The sequence below is a fragment of the Callithrix jacchus genome, chromosome 5 (genome assembly GCF_049354715.1).
Source record: "Callithrix jacchus isolate 240 chromosome 5, calJac240_pri, whole genome shotgun sequence".
NCBI lineage: Eukaryota > Metazoa > Chordata > Mammalia > Primates > Cebidae > Callithrix > Callithrix jacchus.
In genome coordinates, this window is record NC_133506.1 from 140,277,835 (window position 1) to 140,296,577 (window position 18,743).

Below are 18,743 nucleotides of genomic sequence, written 5' to 3' on the forward strand. Positions count from 1 at the left end.
TTTTGCAGATGACATGATCTTATATATAGAAAATGCTAAGGAATCAACTTAAAAACTGTTAAAATAAATGATTTTGGTGAGGTTGTAGAATAAAAAAAAATCAGTAGTATAGTACAGAAATATGTGAATGTCTTCTCGGCCTTTTGGCTAAGATCAAGTGTAGTATTTATATATCTGATGCTTCCTCTATCCAAGGACACTCTGTTAAATGGATTTTTGGAGCAGGGAGATTGAATATGTCCGTTCCCCATCTATTCCATGCATTGACCTGGTAGTGTAGTACCTCCAGGAACTATGTACCCCCTCAGGAAAAAAAGAAAAAATATGTTATACACTACCGATGAATTATCCCACAAATGAAAATAATGATTACATTTATAATTGCATAAAGATTATTAGGAATAAATTTAATGAAAGAAAGGCAAAACCTAAATGCTGAAAACTATGAAACAGTGAAAGAATATAAAGACCCTAAGTAAATTCTGTCACATTTTTATGCAGAGGCACTTAATCATGTTAAAATTTCAGTGCTCCCAAATTAATGTACAGATTCAGTGCCACCCTTGTCAAAATTCCAGCAGTATTATCACAGAAAGTGACAAATTGATCCTAAAATTTACATGGAAATATAAGGGACCCAGAACCCAACAATGTTGAAAAAGAAGAGCAAAGTTAGGCTCAAACTAGAAAGCAACGCTGATGAAGACACTGTGGTACTAGTGTAAAGACAGAGGTATAAATGAAAGGAATGGAATTGAGAGACCAGGAAGAATCTCTTAGGTTTATAGGCAATGAAGGTGCCAGGGAAATTTAAGAGAAGAAAGGAGAGTCTTTTCAACGAATGGTGCTTGGAAAATTGGATATTTGTTGTGAACTGAACGCGAGCCCGGGAATCTCGTCCAGCGAGGGTCCCAAACCTGGAAGAGAGCGTGCGCCGGAAAAAAGGAGAAAAGAGAAAAAGGAGAAAAGAAAAGAGCGAGGTCTGGAGGGCCACATGAGCTATGCCCATGCAGCAATTTTATTTTTGCAGTAGTTTCCATTATATAGTTTTCTGCTTAATGTTGTTTACGTCAGATCAGAATGCTTAAGTTAAGTCACAAGGTAAGCAAGTTAAGTCCACTAAGTAAGTTACGCCCAGTAAGTAAGTTACACACAGTAAGTAGGTTAACAAGTGTAAATACTTAAGTTAATATTTTACAGCGAATGTAACAAGGGTCCAAAATGAACACAATGAAACAATAATAAAGAACGGAAAGTGGACACGATCCCATGTCCTCATATCCATAAAGTAATGTCTGTTAATTATTTTGAATAGCATAGCCCCTCTCTCGGTTCCTGCTTTCCCTCAGATCAACTCCCCCAACCGGGGATCTGTGTCCGGGCTCAAGCTCACTACTGGCGAGGCCCATTTCCTACGGGCCTCACACAGGAGCGATCCCCACAGATCTCCCTCAGATATTCTCATACAAAAGAATGAAGTTGTGCTTCTCTCTCACACCATACACAAAAAGTACCTCAAAATGAACTATATACCTAAATGTAAGAGCTAAAACTCTACAATTTTTAGGGAAAAAAAATGAAAATAAATATCATTGTGGATTAAAAGCAAAGGTTTCATAGATATAGCCAAAAGCACAAGTGACATAAGAAAAAAATAAGTAAATTGGTTATCAAAATTAAAAACTTACATCAAAAACACTGTCTAGAGAGTGAAAAGACAACTCACTAAATGGGAGAAAATATTTTCAGATGGTGTAGCTAAGAGGGGATTTATTTCTAGACTATATAAGTAATGTCCAACTCAATAATAAAAAGGCCAATAGCCCAACTAAAAATGTGCAAAGGATATAAATAGATATTTCTTTAAAATAGATACACAAATGCCCAATACACACAGGAAAAGGTGCTGAGCTTCAGTAATTGTTAGGGAAATACAGCTGAAAACTGCAGTGAGATACTACTTCACACCTGCTAGTATGCTGTAATAAAAAAGAAAATAAGTAGTGGCAAGAGTGTGGATAAATTAGAACTCTTAAATGTGATAGTGGGAGTATAAAATGGTACTTGGTAAAACAGCCTGGAAGCACCCCAAAAGGTTAAACATAGACGTACCATATGACCCAGTAATTTCACTTCTATTTATCTGAAAGTAGTTAATGTCCGCATGACAACTTATATACAGATTTTCATAGTGATTTTATTCATAATATTGAAAAATAGAAATAATCCAAATGTGTAACAGTTCATGAATGTATAAAGAATATATGGTCTATCCATAATATGGAATGTTATTCAGCCATACAAAGGAATGAAGTACTGATACATGCTATTAGGTTGGTGCAAAAGTAATTGCGTTTTTTGCCATTGAATGCAATTACTTTTGCATCAACCAATGTGATACAGATGAACCTTGAAAACATGATAAATGAAAGAAGCCAGTCACAAAAGAACACATGTTTTATGATTCTGTTTATGTGAAAGGAACAAATTAGGCAATATAAAGGCAGAAAGTAGATTAGTGGTTGCCAGGGGCTGGAGAAGTATCTGCTAATGGATTCTGCATTTCTTTTTGGGGTGATGAAATGTTTTAAAAGTGGTTGTGGTGATTGTTGCACAAATCTGTGAATATGCCTAAACCATTGCATTGTAGACTTTATATTGGGTGAACTGTGTGGTATATGAGTTACATCCCTATAAAGCTGTTTTTTAAAAATTCAAAAATATGTTTTTAAAATTACATGCCGTGACCAAGTAGGATTAATTCAAAGGCGGAAAGTTTGCTTCATTATTTTTAAATCAATCAGTATAATCCACCATACTAAGAAACTAAGAAAAATCACAATTCAGTAATGTTGAGAAAGCTCTCTACTGTTTGTTTTTATGATTTTATGATAAATTAGTGTTGAATTTTGTCAAATGCTTTTTCTGTAACCGTTAACATATAACATGGATATTACTTAGCAACAGAAAGAAATGAACTATTGATATATGCAACAAATTGGATAGATCTGACGGGACATATACTGCATGAAAACAGCCAATCCTGGAAGATTATATATAATCGTATTCCTTATATATAACATTCTTAAAATGACAAAATTGTAGAACTGGAGATCAGATTAGTGGTTGTTCAGAGACGAAGAGCAGATGGGAGTTGGAGGGAAACATAAGGGAGTGAAAATATTCTGTGTCCTGACTGTAATCTGGTTGTGATCTTGCATGGTAGTTTTAAAGAAGTTACTTTTGGAGGAAACTGGGTAAAGGTGGTACATGAAATCTATTATTTTTTACAAATGCATGTGAATCTACAGTTGTTTCAAAATATAGTTCAAAAGAAGATGAATGTTTAATGACTTGGAAAGATATTATTTCTATATTAATACAGCATAGTAAGTATAAAGAACAAGTTACAAAATAGTATATACATTTTGAGTCCATTTTGAAAAACCACTGTGTATATGTAAATCCAAGAAGAAATGACTAAGAGAACTTTTATCCACCACTATAAATTGGTATATCCGCTTTAAAAAGCACTGGGACATTTTCCAGTAGTCATGATGCTACATGACTTTATATATGTACACATACATATACATGCACACGCATAGATACAGATACATGTATATACACACAAAAGCAACAGGTAGTAACTCTGTTTTACTCTTTACCACATAGGATTTCTTCAGTAGTCTTTTCACTCTTTTTTCATTTCACAGTGTAGGCTATGTAAGTGCTGCTGCAGGGCCTTGTGTCTCCAGTATCTCTTCAGTTTGTCAGAAGGCATCATAAAGCAGAAAAAGAAAAGAAATGAACACTGTTGACCCAGCAGGCAATCATGGCTTGCTAATCACGTTTCCTAGTCATGGTTTTAAACCTGACTTATAAATGGATTTCTATGGTAGCTGTCCATTATTTAGTTGGCTTTTGTGGTACATTAGTTTTGCCAGATAATGTTTACAATTAAATTTTAAGAAATAAATCCAAACTATTTTATACTGTATCTCTAAATACAATTTCTTGGTTTGTTTGATATAGGAAAGCCATGGCAGAAAAATACATCATGACATCTGCAAAACTCATTGCTCCTGTAATTGAAACATCTTTTGCTGCAGGTTATGATTGGTAAGAGAAATTCTATAATACTGCACAGATATGGGTTTTTTCATAATTTATACTTTTAAATTTAAATTAATATTGTCATTAGAAAGGTGAATATGAATGCTAATTCCTATTAAGCAGATAATATTATATGTTAAGATTAATATAACCTGTTGTAAAAATTCCTAGTAAGATATTTTTCTTGTTACTCATGTTATTTTGTAAATTAAGTAGTTATGTACTACATTTCAGTCAACAGTGGACCACACATATGGCAGTAGTCTCATAAGATAGGAAGCTGAAAAATTCCTATCACTTAGTGACATTGTAGCTGTCATAAAATTGTAGCTTGTTTGTGGTGATGCTGGTATAAATAAACCTATGCTGCCAGTTGTATAAAAGTGTACAGTAATATCCTAGGTCTTCACATTCACTCAGAGGTCACTCTGACTCACCCAAAACAACTTCCTACAAGCTTTGTTCATGGTAAGCACCCTATATGGGCATGACATTTAAAAAATCTTTTTAGCCAGGCACAGTGGCTCGTGCCTGTAATCCCAGCACTTTGGGAGGCTGAAGTGGGTGGATCACGAGATCAGGAGTTCAAGACCAGCCCGACCAACATGGTGAAACCCCATCTCTACTAAAATACAAAAATTAGCTGGGCTTAGTGGCGCACGTCTGTAATCCCAGCTACATGGGAGGCTGAGGCAGGAGAATCACATGAACCCGGGAGACGGAGGTTGCAGTGAGCCAAGATTGCGCCACTCCAGCCTGGACGACAAAGCAAGACCCTGTCTCAAAAAGAAAAAGTAATTTAGAACTGAAGACTTAAGTAACTTAAAGCCTTGTTGGAGCAAATCAAGTGCTTACCTTTACAGAGTACTAGGGGGGAACCTTTTAAAAAAATCTTTGAGAAAAGCCACATTTAAGAAACCAAAAGCATCAATATACTAAAACGAAATCAAGTAAGCTTTTTTATGCTTTCCTTTATAGGTGCGTGGAAGTGGTGAAAGCTTCTCAATATGTAGAGCTAGCCAATGATCTGGAAATAAACAAAGCAGTTACATACTTGAGACAAAGGGACTATAACCAGGTAAGTTTTTTTTAAAAGTTTTAGATGGAATTCCGTATCTTAATTGGTAAAAGCAATAAAAACAGGGGAAGTCCTTTTTAGAATAACGTTATCTGTGATTATTCTGAAGTTGAATAATAGTTTTATTTCCATTTTAACATAATTTTCATTAAAATAGTTTTAAACTTTTATTCATTTTTGCCTGTTTGTCATTTCTTAAAATGTAAATACTTTCTTTGTATAGCATGGTTGGTAAATTACAAACCATATTCTCTGTTCCAGAGATTAACTTTCCCCTAGAGATTTTCAAAGTATTCCCCAAAGCATAGAGTTTTTAGGACCACTGATTGTACTAAGGAGCACAAAAAGCAGGGAGCCTGCTATACTCACCAGAGCAGTTTCCTTGTAGTCTATTTTATGTGTTTGGTTTCCTCATTGACACTGCATTGAGAATGGAAGGGTCCCATGGCTGAATGGGGTTTTAGAACCCTGCAGATCTCACTGGCACTGCCGTTCCCTTGCTATCTTGGGTGAGGGTAGAGTTGGTGCTGCCTCTTTAGCAGCCTCTCAAGAGTTGTACACACAATCAGGAGGTTTAGACAGCTGTAAGAAAGAGGGATAACCAAAAAGAGTGAACAGAATGATGACTTGATGTCTTAGTCTGTAACACCAGTGGTTAGTGTCATTATATGCCAACAGCTAGGAAACTCAGCTCTTCCCAGTTAGGTGCAAAGAGCAAGGACCAGAGAAAGCTGCAGCATCTTTCCCACATCCTATCCCAAGCCTGTGCTTTCAGTTTGTCTTCCTATTTAGAGAATTTTTGCTCTGGGAGACAATAGAAAGGGCTAGCAAAGGAAGTGGGGAGAACACCATCTACTCAAAGAATATAAGAGTAGAAAAAAGCAACCCTAGTGTTGATGAAATAAATATATAATTAATATAATGTAGTACTATAGGGTGGTTCCATTGCATATGTTAATTTGCTATGCTTAATTGTTTGAGCATTTATAAAACATTTGAAAAAGACTTTTCAAATTATCTGCCCTGTCATTTGATCCTCACACCCTTGGTTATGAAAAATGCCCCTGATGAGTCTCCAACATTGTTATAATGCTTTTTTCACAGAAGCAACGTGAATTAAATTGGTCATGTCTTGCTAAAGTGCTATATAGACCAAAAAAAAATTGTGTGTGACATGTAGTGTTATAGATGACAAAATGGAGAAAACCCTATTTGCCAGTTTTCCTTTGACATTTTATTTTTGAATGATCTTTTTAGAAAGGGTTAAGAGGCCGGGCGCGGTGGCTCACGCCTGTAATCTCAGCACTTTGGGAGGCTGAGGTGGGTGGATCACCTGAGGTCAAGAGTTTGAGACCAGCCTGACCAATATGGTGAACCCCCATCTCTACTAAAAATACAAAAACTAGCCAGGCATGGTGACATACACCTGTAGTCCCAGCTACTCAGGGGGCTAAAACAGGAGAATTGTTTGAACATGGGAGGCAGAGGTTGCAGTGATCCAAGATCACACCACTGCACTCCAGCCAGCCTGGGCAACAGAGCGAGACTTCGTCTCAAAAAAATAAATAAATAAATAAAAAAGGGTTAAGAATGCGTTGCTATAGCTCATAGTTCTAAAACTATGTCCATTAAGCAATAAACACTCCAATTTTTTAATGTTAAAATTCTTGAACTCAGATCTTACTATCTGCGCTTTCCTATCTAGTCTTGTTCAAAGTATCTTCTGTTCCATTTGCATTTTTAAGTTTTTAATATGCATTAGTTTACTGATTTTTTAAAATGCCATTTCTGTTTTCTTTTCATTATTGCTGCTCTCACTCTGTCTTTCTTTTGTTTGTGTATTGTAAGTATTATGAGGTGGGTATAATACAATCTTAGTTTGAGAGAAATGTTATTAAGTGAAAAAGGATTGGGTTGACATATCTCATAGTAATCATTTGATGACAACTACTTTATTTACAATTCAAAGTAAAAAAGAAAAATTTATGCCGCCTTCTGCGAGGATATAGTTCTGGAGTTAGCTGTAAATACTTTTTTTTTTTTCCAAGAAAAAGATGCTGAAAACACAGAGTGTGGGTCTTTGTGATAATGATGGTGTTTGTAGCCACTTCTGTAATAGAAAAAAAAAAACTGCCAAAAAGCCCAAAGTGGATGAAATGAAGCCATTGGCCTGGAGGCCAGTGGTAGTGTAGGGTAGACTCAGCGGAATGCTGAAGCCAGGAGCTAGATGGCATCAGATGGGAAAGGAGAGTAGGACAGACATAGAGCCCTTTTCCTCATTGTTTTCAGGGAAACAAACAAGCTAATGTTTATTTTTATTTTTTGTTTTGCCATTTACAATGAAATTTAATTTTGACTGTACTTTTATCAGTTCCATTTATGAATAAACTTATTTTTTAAAAACAAATACTGGATATAGATTTATGGGCATGTAGAGAATGATTATAAAAACAGCCAATTTCAGAACAAAAATATGAGCCAAAAAAATACCTTGAGAGTGTTCCTTTTATTAGAATAATTATGTAGCCTTTTTAGAATAAATCATAGTTTAGAAATCTATAATATGAAATGTTTTTACTTTGTCAAGTGATATCCATTTATGATGTTTTAAGTTGTAAATACCTTTGCCAAGTTTTTTAAGTAATAGCTTGGATTGCACTGCTTTTTGGATTCATAATAACCATTTTGGGAGAAAATAGATTTGATGTTAAAGATAGCCTTAAAGTATTGTTATTAGTAAGTTACAAAGTAGTATATATCAAAATTTTAAAAATTAACACACATTTCCTTGACAATAATGTGAATGTCTCTTTTCTTTCTTTCTTTTTTTTTTTTAACAAGTCTCAAAGATCTGATGGTGTTAAAGTAAATGTCTGTTTCTAAACGGAATGGTACAAAGGACTTTAACACTCCTTTTTTAAAAAAAAATTGTTGTTGTTGCTTGTTAGCATTCTTTTTGTATTGTTTTATAGATGTCGTAAACATTAGAGAATAGCTTTCTTTTCCTGTACATTTTGGAAAGTTTGGTGGATGTATGAGTTATACCTATCCAAGTGCCTTATATTTTAAAGTAATTATTGTGACACAGTCTAAAAGTGAAGATTAAACTATCTCAATTCTTATTTAAAGCGAAATGCAGGTTATAAAAGTTAGAGATTCAAAACAGCTGTGGAGGTTTTATAAAGAATTAATGAGGTTTTGTGATCCTCACACCCTTGGTTATGAAAAATTTTATAGAATGAGCAATATTAGCAGCAGTTATTTTTGAGGTAAGTTTAAGGAACTTGTGGCAGTGTTATAAGTGCTTTCTAAGAGAGTAAATGATAAAAATGGAATCTCAAAAGTGAAGATATGATGTTTGGGGTTTTCTTTTCCAGTGTTTACTTTGTAGAATTGTAAACTACCTAGAAACTTCCATCAGTTTGCTTTGATGTCATCAGAAACCCTTTAAAAGACTAATTTGCTTGGTAACTTTATTGTGCAAAAAATAATCAATCAATAAATAAAAGAATAACAATCTACTCGTATTCTAACCAAAGTATCTGGAATCTAGTATTTTAAAATCTTCTGCCCTTCAAAAACATTGAGTCAGTCTGCCTACCGGTACTTCATTTGAGGTCAAACACTACACAGCCCACGTCTCAGGATCTGTCAGATATTTGCAACAGATGTAGCTGACAGCCATTATAAAAGCGAATGCAGTTACTTTTGCTTGTACACAACTGCTTTCTAGGAGCAGGAGGCACCAAGAGCCAAGCATCTTCTATTCAGTAAATGTATTTTAAAAGAATGAAGGAAGGAAAACTCAGTGCCTTTCTCTACCTTGTTTTTTTCTTTCTGATACTCTGTAGCAGTTTCTAGATTGAGTACTCATTTGCCTTTCATGTAAAGTGTTTGAACATTCCACACATCTTATTTGGTTAGTATTATCTTAGACCTGCCAGGAAGTTAAAAACATAACGTTCATTTCCCATGACTTAAAAAGATAATTATATTTGGATTTACTTTAGATCACTTTTTGTAATACTTCCAGAATTATTTTTCATTACTGGTTCTGAAAAATTCTGTGCCATTTTTCCTTCTTGGCCTTCTGAAACTCCAATTGCATTTCTGTTAGGCCTTTTCATTGTGCTCCTGTAAGTCTCTTGTGTTCTTTTCTAGGAACATTTTTTAGCCTGCTATTTTGCCGTGCTTCATTTAGTCCGAACATTTTCTGGGAATTTGGCCTTGAAGTCCTGGTTACTTTGCTAGCTCTATGGTGCCTTCAAAAAATGGTTTTAGTATTAAGTACTAAATAGATTTAGTTTTAGTATAAAGTACTAAATAGATTTAGTATTTTATATAATTTTTCTAGTTGTTCTCTATGAAGGAATGCTCTTCTATAGGCTAATCTGTCATGGCCAGAAGCAGAAACCTTAGAATTATTTTGTAAAGATCGAATTTGATCATATCTCTTAGGCAAACAAAACCTTTCAGGGCCACACTGCCTACCCCATTATGCAGGATAAACACTCAGCTGTATCACATGACTTCCAAGGCTCATTATTATTATCATCATCCTATTTTTATCTTTTAGACAGAGTCTCAGTCCTACACCCAGTCTGCTCTCAAACTCCTGATCTCAAGCAGTTCTCCTGCATGGCCTCCCAAAGTGCTGAGATTATGGGCATGAGCCACCATGCCCAGCCTTCCAAGGCTCATTATTTACTACTGACCTTTCTTCCAGTCACCAGGCCTCTCTTCAGTTGTATCTAATCTGCTATTATAACATCTATGTTTTCTTAATTATATTTTTAATTCCAGAATTTCCATTTTATTCTTTTCTATAAATTCTAATTCTCAAGTGAAATTCTCTTCTTGTCATCTGTTTTCTTGAACATGTTAATCCACCCCTTTTGTGCCTTCCCCTGGTCTTCCTTCAGGAACACTGACCTTTTTCCCAGCCATAAGCTTGAATACTGTCATATTACATGGTAGTAACCTTCAGATATTCCATTTCTAGGCTGTAGAGATCTTAAAAATGTTGGAAAAAAAGGACAGTAGAGTGAAAAGTGCAGCTGCGACCAATCTCTCAGCCCTGTATTATATGGTAAGTTTTTTTACAACTAAGAGTTAATCATGTGCTATTTTTATATTGCTAAATTGCTGCCTGAGGATCATGGTTAGGGAGAGGCCCCAAAGAATACTGATGGACATTTTTAAGTGGACTGAGGTGTATAGAGGATCTGATCGTGACAAGTGCCAGGCCAGGGGCTGAATTGACAGACATGAATGAGAAGACCATCTCTGAAGGAGAAGGGAGGGAGAAAAATTTCAGTAAGCATCACAGCATAGATTATGGAACATACAGCTGGAAGAGCTAGAGATGTATTTCAGTTCCTTTGTGTTATTAGTAAAGAAAGTGACATCTTAGGTTAAAAGATTGATGTAAGGTTACAAAGTATCATCTCTAACAAGCATTCATTGAGCATCTACTGGATGCCAATCATGGGGATACCAAAAGTCTAAAAGCTCCCTAAAGGGGAGCATTCTTACTTTGGAGCAAAGGTGGTAGACTAGGAAGGAAGGTTCAAAGTAGGGAACAATAAATTAATTTAGATAATAAGTGCTTTAGAAATTCAGAGGAGGCAAATAACATTTTAACTAAGGGATTTCATGGAGTTGGATCTTGCAGGTCAGAATATAGAAAGGAGCATTTGTAGGGAGACAGGGACTAAACAGAAGTATAGAGGCAAGTAAGTGCTGGGAGGGAAGTGTGCATAAAAGTCATTTTATTTTCACTAGAAAATATAGAATTTCTGGTAGGCTTTTTCTGAGTATTGAAAATTGATTATAGGTAAGTGTGATGCCTCAAGCCTGTAATCCTAGCACTTTGGGAGGCTGAGGCGTGTGGATCACTTGAGCCTAAGAGTTTGAGACTAGGCTGGGCAGCACAGTGCCTGTCTCTACAAAAAGTTCAAAAATGGTGGTGCGTGCCCGTAGTCCCAGCTACTGAGGAGGCTGAGGTGGGAGGATCACCTGAGCTAGGGATATCAAGGCTGTGGTGAGCCATGATTGTGCCACTCCTGCCTGGTGACAGATAACCTTGTCTCAAAAAAAAAGTGTAGATTCTCATTTGCCACTTTGAGAACTCCTATGATTCTAAAGGCTGAAAGTTAGAAACAACTGAACTCTGTGATTTTTCAGTATTGTTTTTAATTCTGTTATTCTGTGATTCTTAGAGGAAATGATCCGAGAGTCAATTCTGTCCTGCGTGTAGAAGAAGCCTGTAAGAGCTTTTCTTAAGAATAACTGTTCGTGCTGAGGTGGCAGAGCCAAGGAAGGGCCCAGATGAAGGCACGGCAGCAACCTAGACCTTACCATCTACCTGGGCAGTAAACTATTATGAGGCTACCACAACTCCTTAACTGCCTTAGCCACTAACCCTTGAATTTCTAGCATCTTAGGTTTTGCTTATGTTTTGCTCAGCATAATGGCATAGGAATGGGCTTAACAGATTTCCAAGAACTGCCCTTATTGTAAGAATATTCCACTATCCAACCCCTTGTTTAAATTTATTTTCACTACCCAAACTGAAATATGTAGCCATCCTGACTCTCTTTGGCAGATAGTCTCACCTTTCTTCGTGCTCCTAGGATATTTCGTTTGCACTCATAGCATTGTATTTTAATGGTTTATGTATGATTCTTTTCCACTAGCCCATCAGCTTCAGCTTTGTGTTGTTTACAGTGCCTTGCTGATTACAACTGCTTATTATGTTTCTTTAACTAACAAATGAGAAAAAAAGTCATCATATATTATTAAACCATGTTTCCAGTCCCTCTTAGAGCTTCTGATCTGTGCACAATTGAGAAACACTGCTGTGCTGAACTGCTGTTGCTAGTGGAAAGGTATCATATCCCTCGTATATGTAAAGATGAAGAAAGAGATCCAAACCACTGGTTGAAGAATGACTCTAGTACTTTAATCTACTGGTAGGAGAGTGGTATAAGTTAGTTGCATGTCTAGAGGAGGGTGCTGCATGTCTAGAGGAGGGTGCTGATTGGGGGAAAACATGTTGAGTTTCTTTTTAAATCTGTTAAAACATTTTTGGTAATAACAAAAACAAGTATATCAGAGGTGTATTAGTCTGTTCTCACACTGCTATAAAGAAATACTTGAGGCAGGGTGATTTATAAAGGAAAGAGGTTTAATTGACTCACATTTTTGTATGGCTAGGGAAACCTCAGGAAACTTATAATTATGGCAGAAAGTGAAGAAGAAACAAGCACCTTCTTTTCAAGAGGCAGGAAGAGAGAGAGAGAGAGAAAATGCAGGAAAAACTGCCACTTTAAAAACCATCAGATCTCATGAGAACTACCTCACTATCATGAGTACAGCATGGGGGAACCACCTCCCTGATCCAGTCACCTCCCACAAGGTCTCTCCCTCTACCGTTACAATTTGAGATGAGATTTGGGTGGGGACACAGAGCCAAACCATATCAGGAGGCATGGAGATCGATCACAGAGGATAAATCAGGGTTAGAGATGAAATGCGACGATCATCTCTGTAGAGATTAAAGCTTTGATAATAAAAGATCTTTTCATGAATAAGAGCTTAGCACAGAACTGAAAACTAACTAAAATATACATACCCTAAAAAGGTAAGAGTAAGAATCAGATTAAGACAACAGGAAAAGAAACAAGATAGTATGATGTCTTTGAAGTAAAGGAAGGGCACAAAGAGGAGTGGTGTTGAAACCAGAGGGGACAGTATAAGAGAATGAAGGCTGAGAAATGGCCCTCATGCTGGTAAGCGCAGACTCTGAAGTGGAGAACACCTGTGAGTGGGCAGAGCTCTTCTGATCAGCACCTGTGGCTGGGTGGGGGGTGCCAGGGAGAGAGCACTAAGCAGAAGGAGTTCGGCTCTAATACAGTTAGCACCACAAGGCCTTCACTAACCCAGGATGCACAAAAGCTGGGCAGACCCCAGCAGTGTCCCTACTAGGGGTGAGAGGGTGGGCCTTTGTACCCCACAGCAGCCAGCCATTGGATGTGGCCTACTTCCCAAAAACAGGGCATCTCTAGGAAGGGGGTCAAGGTGCCTCTCTCTTCTACCCGGGTCAGTTCCCAGAGAGGACTGCCTGCTGAGGCTGGTGGCCAGCAGCACTTTCAGCAGCTCTAAAGGGCAAGTCCATGGGGTGAAACATGCTGTCCATCATGGCCATTAAATTTTGAATTTAGAAAATCACTAATGAATTTTGTGTCCCAATTCATTTCCAAATCTTTACCAAGTTTGACGAATATGAAAGAGGAGACCAATAGAAATTTTAAAGAAGCAAAGAGAATTGTTAGATTTATTCAATCAAGCAGAGCTATTGGAGCATCTGATCAGTAATTTCTTATACTTGGTTCTGAAGAAAATGGTTCTAATCAAGAATCTTTTGAGGCCAAGTGATGGGTCTGCTATGTAGTTTTATATGATACGTAGTTGAAAGTGTATTGTTGGTATCCGGCATATAGTTAGTTGTATCTGTTTTCTGTTGCTGTGTAATGAACTGCCCCAAACCATAGTGGCTTGAAATCACCAGGTAATTGGTTACATTCTACCCAGTGAGCTGGGTTCAGGTGGATGCTTTTTTCACTGGGCTTCCCTGGCCTTACTCATACAGCTGCCATTCTCTGAGGCATGACTGAGGCTGGATGTTCCAAATGCCTCCCTCATGCCTGGCAATTAGCTGAACTGTTGGCCAGGGCGACTCAGTCTTCCTTCAGAGTATCTCCAGCAAGGGATCTCAGCCTTCTCATGTAGGACTGGGTTCCATAACGGCAAATCCCAGTGCACAGGTTGGTAATAAGTTCCTTGTGCATTTTATTGAACGAAACAGACATGAGAGAGAATCATACCTGAATGAGTCATACATGAATCCTGGGAGGTATGATCCACTGGATTCATTAGTGTAACAATCTATCACTGTCTGAACTCAGGCCCCAGTTATTCACATCCCTTCCAAGACTCTCAGAATCTCATTCCCCACAGCATCAGGCTGAAAGGCCAGGATTTACATCAGGTCCGGATAGAAATGGAGCTTTCCAGTTGGGTATGGTGGCTTATCCCTGTAATCCCAGCACTTTGGGAGGCTGAGGCAGGTGAATCACTTGAGGCCAGGAGTTCGAGACCAGCCTGGCCAACATGGTGAAATCACATCTCTACTAAAAATATAAAAAGTTAGCCAGGCACGGTAATGCATACCTGTAGTCCCAGCTGCTCAGGAGGCTGAGGCACAAGAATTGCTTGAATCTGGTGGGTGGAGGTTGCAGTGAGCCAAGATCGTGCCACTGCATTCCAGCCTGGGTGACAAAGTGAGGCTCTGTCTCAAACAAACAAACAAAAACAAGAGATGGAGCTTTCTCAGGCACAATTTCTCTTTCTTCTTGATCCAAAGATCTGTAAATGAAGAGACATAGCACCTGCCTCACCATACACTCAACATACCATGGAGATATAAGAATAAGATAACTATAATAGACACATATCCCCAAAGGTGAGGAATGGAGGCACATCACAGTCACTGCCCTTAATGATTCTGAAACCCAACAAAGCAGATGTGCCCTATACTTCCTAGTCTGGGAAAAAGGAATATTCCTTGATTAGGGCTCAGCTCTGCTCCCTCAGAGTGGCCCCTAATTCTTCGTCCTCTACAGCTCTTGGCTCTGTCCTCTGAGAGCATCTTCCTTTTGTATAAGAAATAGCCTATATTTCAGGAACAGAAAACCAAGCACTGCATGCTATCACTCATAAGTGGGAGTTGAACAGTGAGAACACATAGACACAGGGAGAGGAACCTCACACACCGTGGCCTGTTGAGGGGTAGAGTACAACAGGAGGGAGAGCTTTCGGACAAATACATAATGCATGCGGGGCTTAAAACCTAGATGACAGGTTGATAGTTGCTACAAACCATCATGGCACATGTGTACCTATGTAACGAAACTGCATGTTCTACACATGTATCCCAGAACTTAAAATAAAAAACAAAAAGAAAGCAATAGCCTATGTTTGCAGCTGATTAACTTTCTTAGCCTGCTTTCTGCCCAGAGACATTTGGGGAACAGAGGGCTTTTTTCATTTTGGACTATATCTGTCCCTTTAATCCAAACTAGCAACAGTCAGTACAACTCCCTAAAAACTTGGAGGGTTTTCTCTAAATCTTGTTGGACTTTTCTATGTGTCCTAACAGCTGCATCCGTAATTCTTTTCCAGACAGACCCCTTCCCACTAGGTGTGTAGGCTGCTATCGAACAGAGCCTTGAAGTGTCTAGAAGCCTGTTTTGCTACCTGAGAGAGAAGGTCTGCTAGGTATGACCTTAAGTCTTTGTGAGATGTTTACGAAAGGTGTTATACAGCCACACCTTTGAATTGTTCCCTAACCTGCCACCATTTCCTGCTTTGAGAATCTTGTGCCATCACAAGAAACTGGAGACATGAAATAATTTTATTTTCCAACCCAGCAAGTCCAAGTTCTATATTTCCTCTAAATTCTACCTGCAAACTGAAAAGTTCTCCTTAGCTCATTTTTATCTTCCTGTACCTGATCAGTTATACCCAGTTAAAATAAGTTCATTGGCCCTTCAGCATCCTACCTAGAAATCCCGTTGGCCACATGTGCATATTTATTAGGTCCGCTTCCTGTCCTCCAACCCACTCTGTGGTTGCCACTTGTTTCACTGCTTCACAGTGACAATGTGGCTTGCTCTTTATCCAGCCTCTGATTATTCCTTCTGCTGCTGCAGGCTCACTCATGCTTCACCATTTCTTCAGTCCCCAACACAGCCCCTCACAGCTTTTCTCAGTTTTGCTTGCTGCATTGTCCAAAAGGCAGTGTTACATGTTTTAGTTTTTATAACAGCACCACCCCACTTGTAGATACCAATTTTTATTTCAGAGTTTAATCAGAGTTCACACAAAAACTTGGATGTGGATATTCATGGCAGCATTATTCATAGTAACCAAAAAGGTGCCTGGAAGCAACCCAAGTGTCCGTCAGCAATGAATGGGTAAATGAATTGTGGTCTATCCATACAGTGGGACATTATTCAGCCTTTAAAAGGATTCCAGCACAGATGCATGCTACAACATAGAGGAACCTTAAAAATATTATGCTAAGTGAAAGAAGTCAGACACAAAAGACTGCATATTTTATGATTCTATTTATATTCAGTGTCCAGAATAGGCATGGAGACAGAAAACAGATTAGTGGTTGCCAGGGGCTGGGGGCAGAGGAGGATGGGGAGTGACTACTGATGGGTACAGGGTTTCTTTTGAGGGTTGGAAAAATATTCTGGAAGTAGATATTGGCAATGGTTCCACAACTTTGTGAACTTACTAAATGCCACAGAATTTTACATTTTAAAGGGGGTCAGGTTTATAATATATAAGTTATATCTAAACTTTTGAAAAGTTTAACCAGGGATGGTCAACTGTGAGTGATATGGGAGAAGGGCATTGGAGTTTAATGTTTTACAGTTGTGAAGGAGCTGTGGTGGTGAAGGTGCAGAAGGGGAGCTGGAGATCTGAGGAGAAGTTACCATCAGCCAATGAGAGGCCACACACATCCAGCTGCCACAATAGAACTCAGAGGGCCTTCATGGGGAGTTCTGTGGGAAGCAGATGCCTCTGTGCAGCTGCCTCCTCTGGTGGCCACAGCCAAACCCTGTTATGGAGCAGGGCCTGCGTAGTCAGGAAGAAGAGCTGGCCATAAAGTGATGTGAGTGAGGAGCAGCTGGCACCCTGGATATTTCTACATCAGTATTGCGTCTGAGGACAAGAAAAAGGCTTTCAGAGACTACAGGCCTTTGCTTCAGATCTGCATTCCAGATGTCACATAAGTTCCTCTTTTGGCCTAGACAAGAACCTAAGTGAAGGAGCTTCTTGGAAATGTAGATCCTGGCTTAACCAAGCTGACCTGTCACAGATGGTCACAATATTTAAGAACAGAGAGGTTCCTGTAGCTCACATGAATGATGGCAAAGCTAAGACCAAGTATTTGGCATGGAGGCAGAAAAAAGAAACAATGGATTGCTAGAATTGCAGAGACCTAGTAGGTGACGCAGCCAGTGTGCTAGAGGTAGGGAGGGTAGTGTTTTTGTGACAGCTATTTCAGGGCTTCAAGTGGGAAGGGGAGCGCTGCAGCAAATGATGACATGGAATTTGGGCGTTGAGCATGGAACCACCTACATATAAATAGTGTTGTTATTCAAACCATGAGACTGTGGAGAACTCAATCACAAGAAACTTGGGTAGTTGAGCTTGGTGAGTAAAACTCTTATGTAGAATCAGACTATCAAGCAGACATGTCAACATATGTAAAATATTTTTGTTCATCATATTCATAATCTGTGAAAGTCTGTTTATTTCTGTAATCTCAGAACAGTCAGCTATTTCATGAAATTCAAATAATTTGTATATATATTTTACTTAGGGAAAGGATTTTGCACAAGCCAGCAGCTATGCAGATATAGCTGTGAACTCTGATAGGTATAATCCAGCAGCTCTAACTAATAAAGGGAATACAGTTTTTGCAAATGGTGATTATGAGAAGGCCGCTGAATTCTATAAAGAGGCTTTAAGAAATGATTCTTCTTGTACTGAAGCACTTTATAATGTTGGTAAGTGAAACAAGGTGAAATTGCTTTTTACATTATTTGTTTGCTTATTTTTTGCTTTATATTTGTGTATTTTTATTTTGTTTTGCTTAAAGAGATCTAACACATTAGGAGGAGGAGTTGACTTCCTTCTATTAGTAAATTGAAAAGAACACTACTGCCTCTCAGATTATAGATAATTTAAAATGGAATTAATGATTTCAAAGCTGTGCACATGCAAAATTTGAATCAAGCTGGCCATATTGCCCTCCAAAAGGGCTTTTCCATCACAGTGTATAATATAATTTCTCAAATTTCTACTAATACTGGATATTATCATTCCTTTTAACTTTTGCCAAACTGGTGGGGGAAAAAATCCCATTTGCTGTCTTTTTAATTATAAACAACTTCACGCATACACAAAAGTACATACAAAAAAGAAATACCCATGTACCTATCACTACAGTTTAACATATTTTCACATTTTGCCATATTCACTTCAGGTTTTAATAAGCCAGAGAGTGCAAGCCATGAAGTCTCACCACCATCACATTCTCTTCCCTGCCTTTCAGAGGTTGGGCATCATCACCCCTGGGCATGAATTTGCAAAATATTGTAAACACATGTCCATGCAGTACTGGGTCTTGTCTCTTAGATTATTAATAATGTTTCTTTTGAAGTTCTCTTCTCCCTGCATAGGTATTTTTTGCTTTCTTTGGTTTGCTTATTATATTCTCTTTTCCATGTTATGGGCTTTCCTTAGATGTCTAATGATTTCGGGCTCTCTCCTGGTATTCAGGAGTTTGTGGCTACAAACTGAGTGGAGTCTCTAGGTCCATAAGGGAGATTGACGGGCTGGCACTCTGCTGTAGGGCATCTGTCTGGTCTGGTCTGTTTAGTTGGAGACCTGCCCATAAGTCAAT

At 38.1% G+C, this 18,743-nt stretch overlaps 1 protein-coding gene and 1 pseudogene across 21 annotated transcripts in view; both read left to right on the plus strand.

Annotated features, from left to right (window-relative positions):
* The window catches only part of IFT88 (intraflagellar transport 88), a 133,679-nt gene that overhangs the window by 48,576 nt on the left and 66,360 nt on the right, over window positions 1–18,743 (plus strand). For all 21 annotated transcript variants that reach the window (XR_013536150.1, XR_013536149.1, XR_013536144.1 and 18 more), the window contains 4 exons: window positions 4,036–4,122; window positions 5,095–5,194; window positions 10,197–10,283; window positions 17,658–17,844. Coding sequence is in view for 12 of the 21 variants with exons in the window: in XM_054256685.2 (XP_054112660.1) it covers window positions 4,036–4,122; window positions 5,095–5,194; window positions 10,197–10,283; window positions 17,658–17,844 (461 nt within the window). In the remaining 9 variants the exon portion in view is untranslated. The remainder of the gene's footprint in view (window positions 1–4,035; window positions 4,123–5,094; window positions 5,195–10,196; window positions 10,284–17,657; window positions 17,845–18,743) is intronic.
* On the plus strand, window positions 128–305 carry LOC118154105 (U2 spliceosomal RNA; annotated as a pseudogene).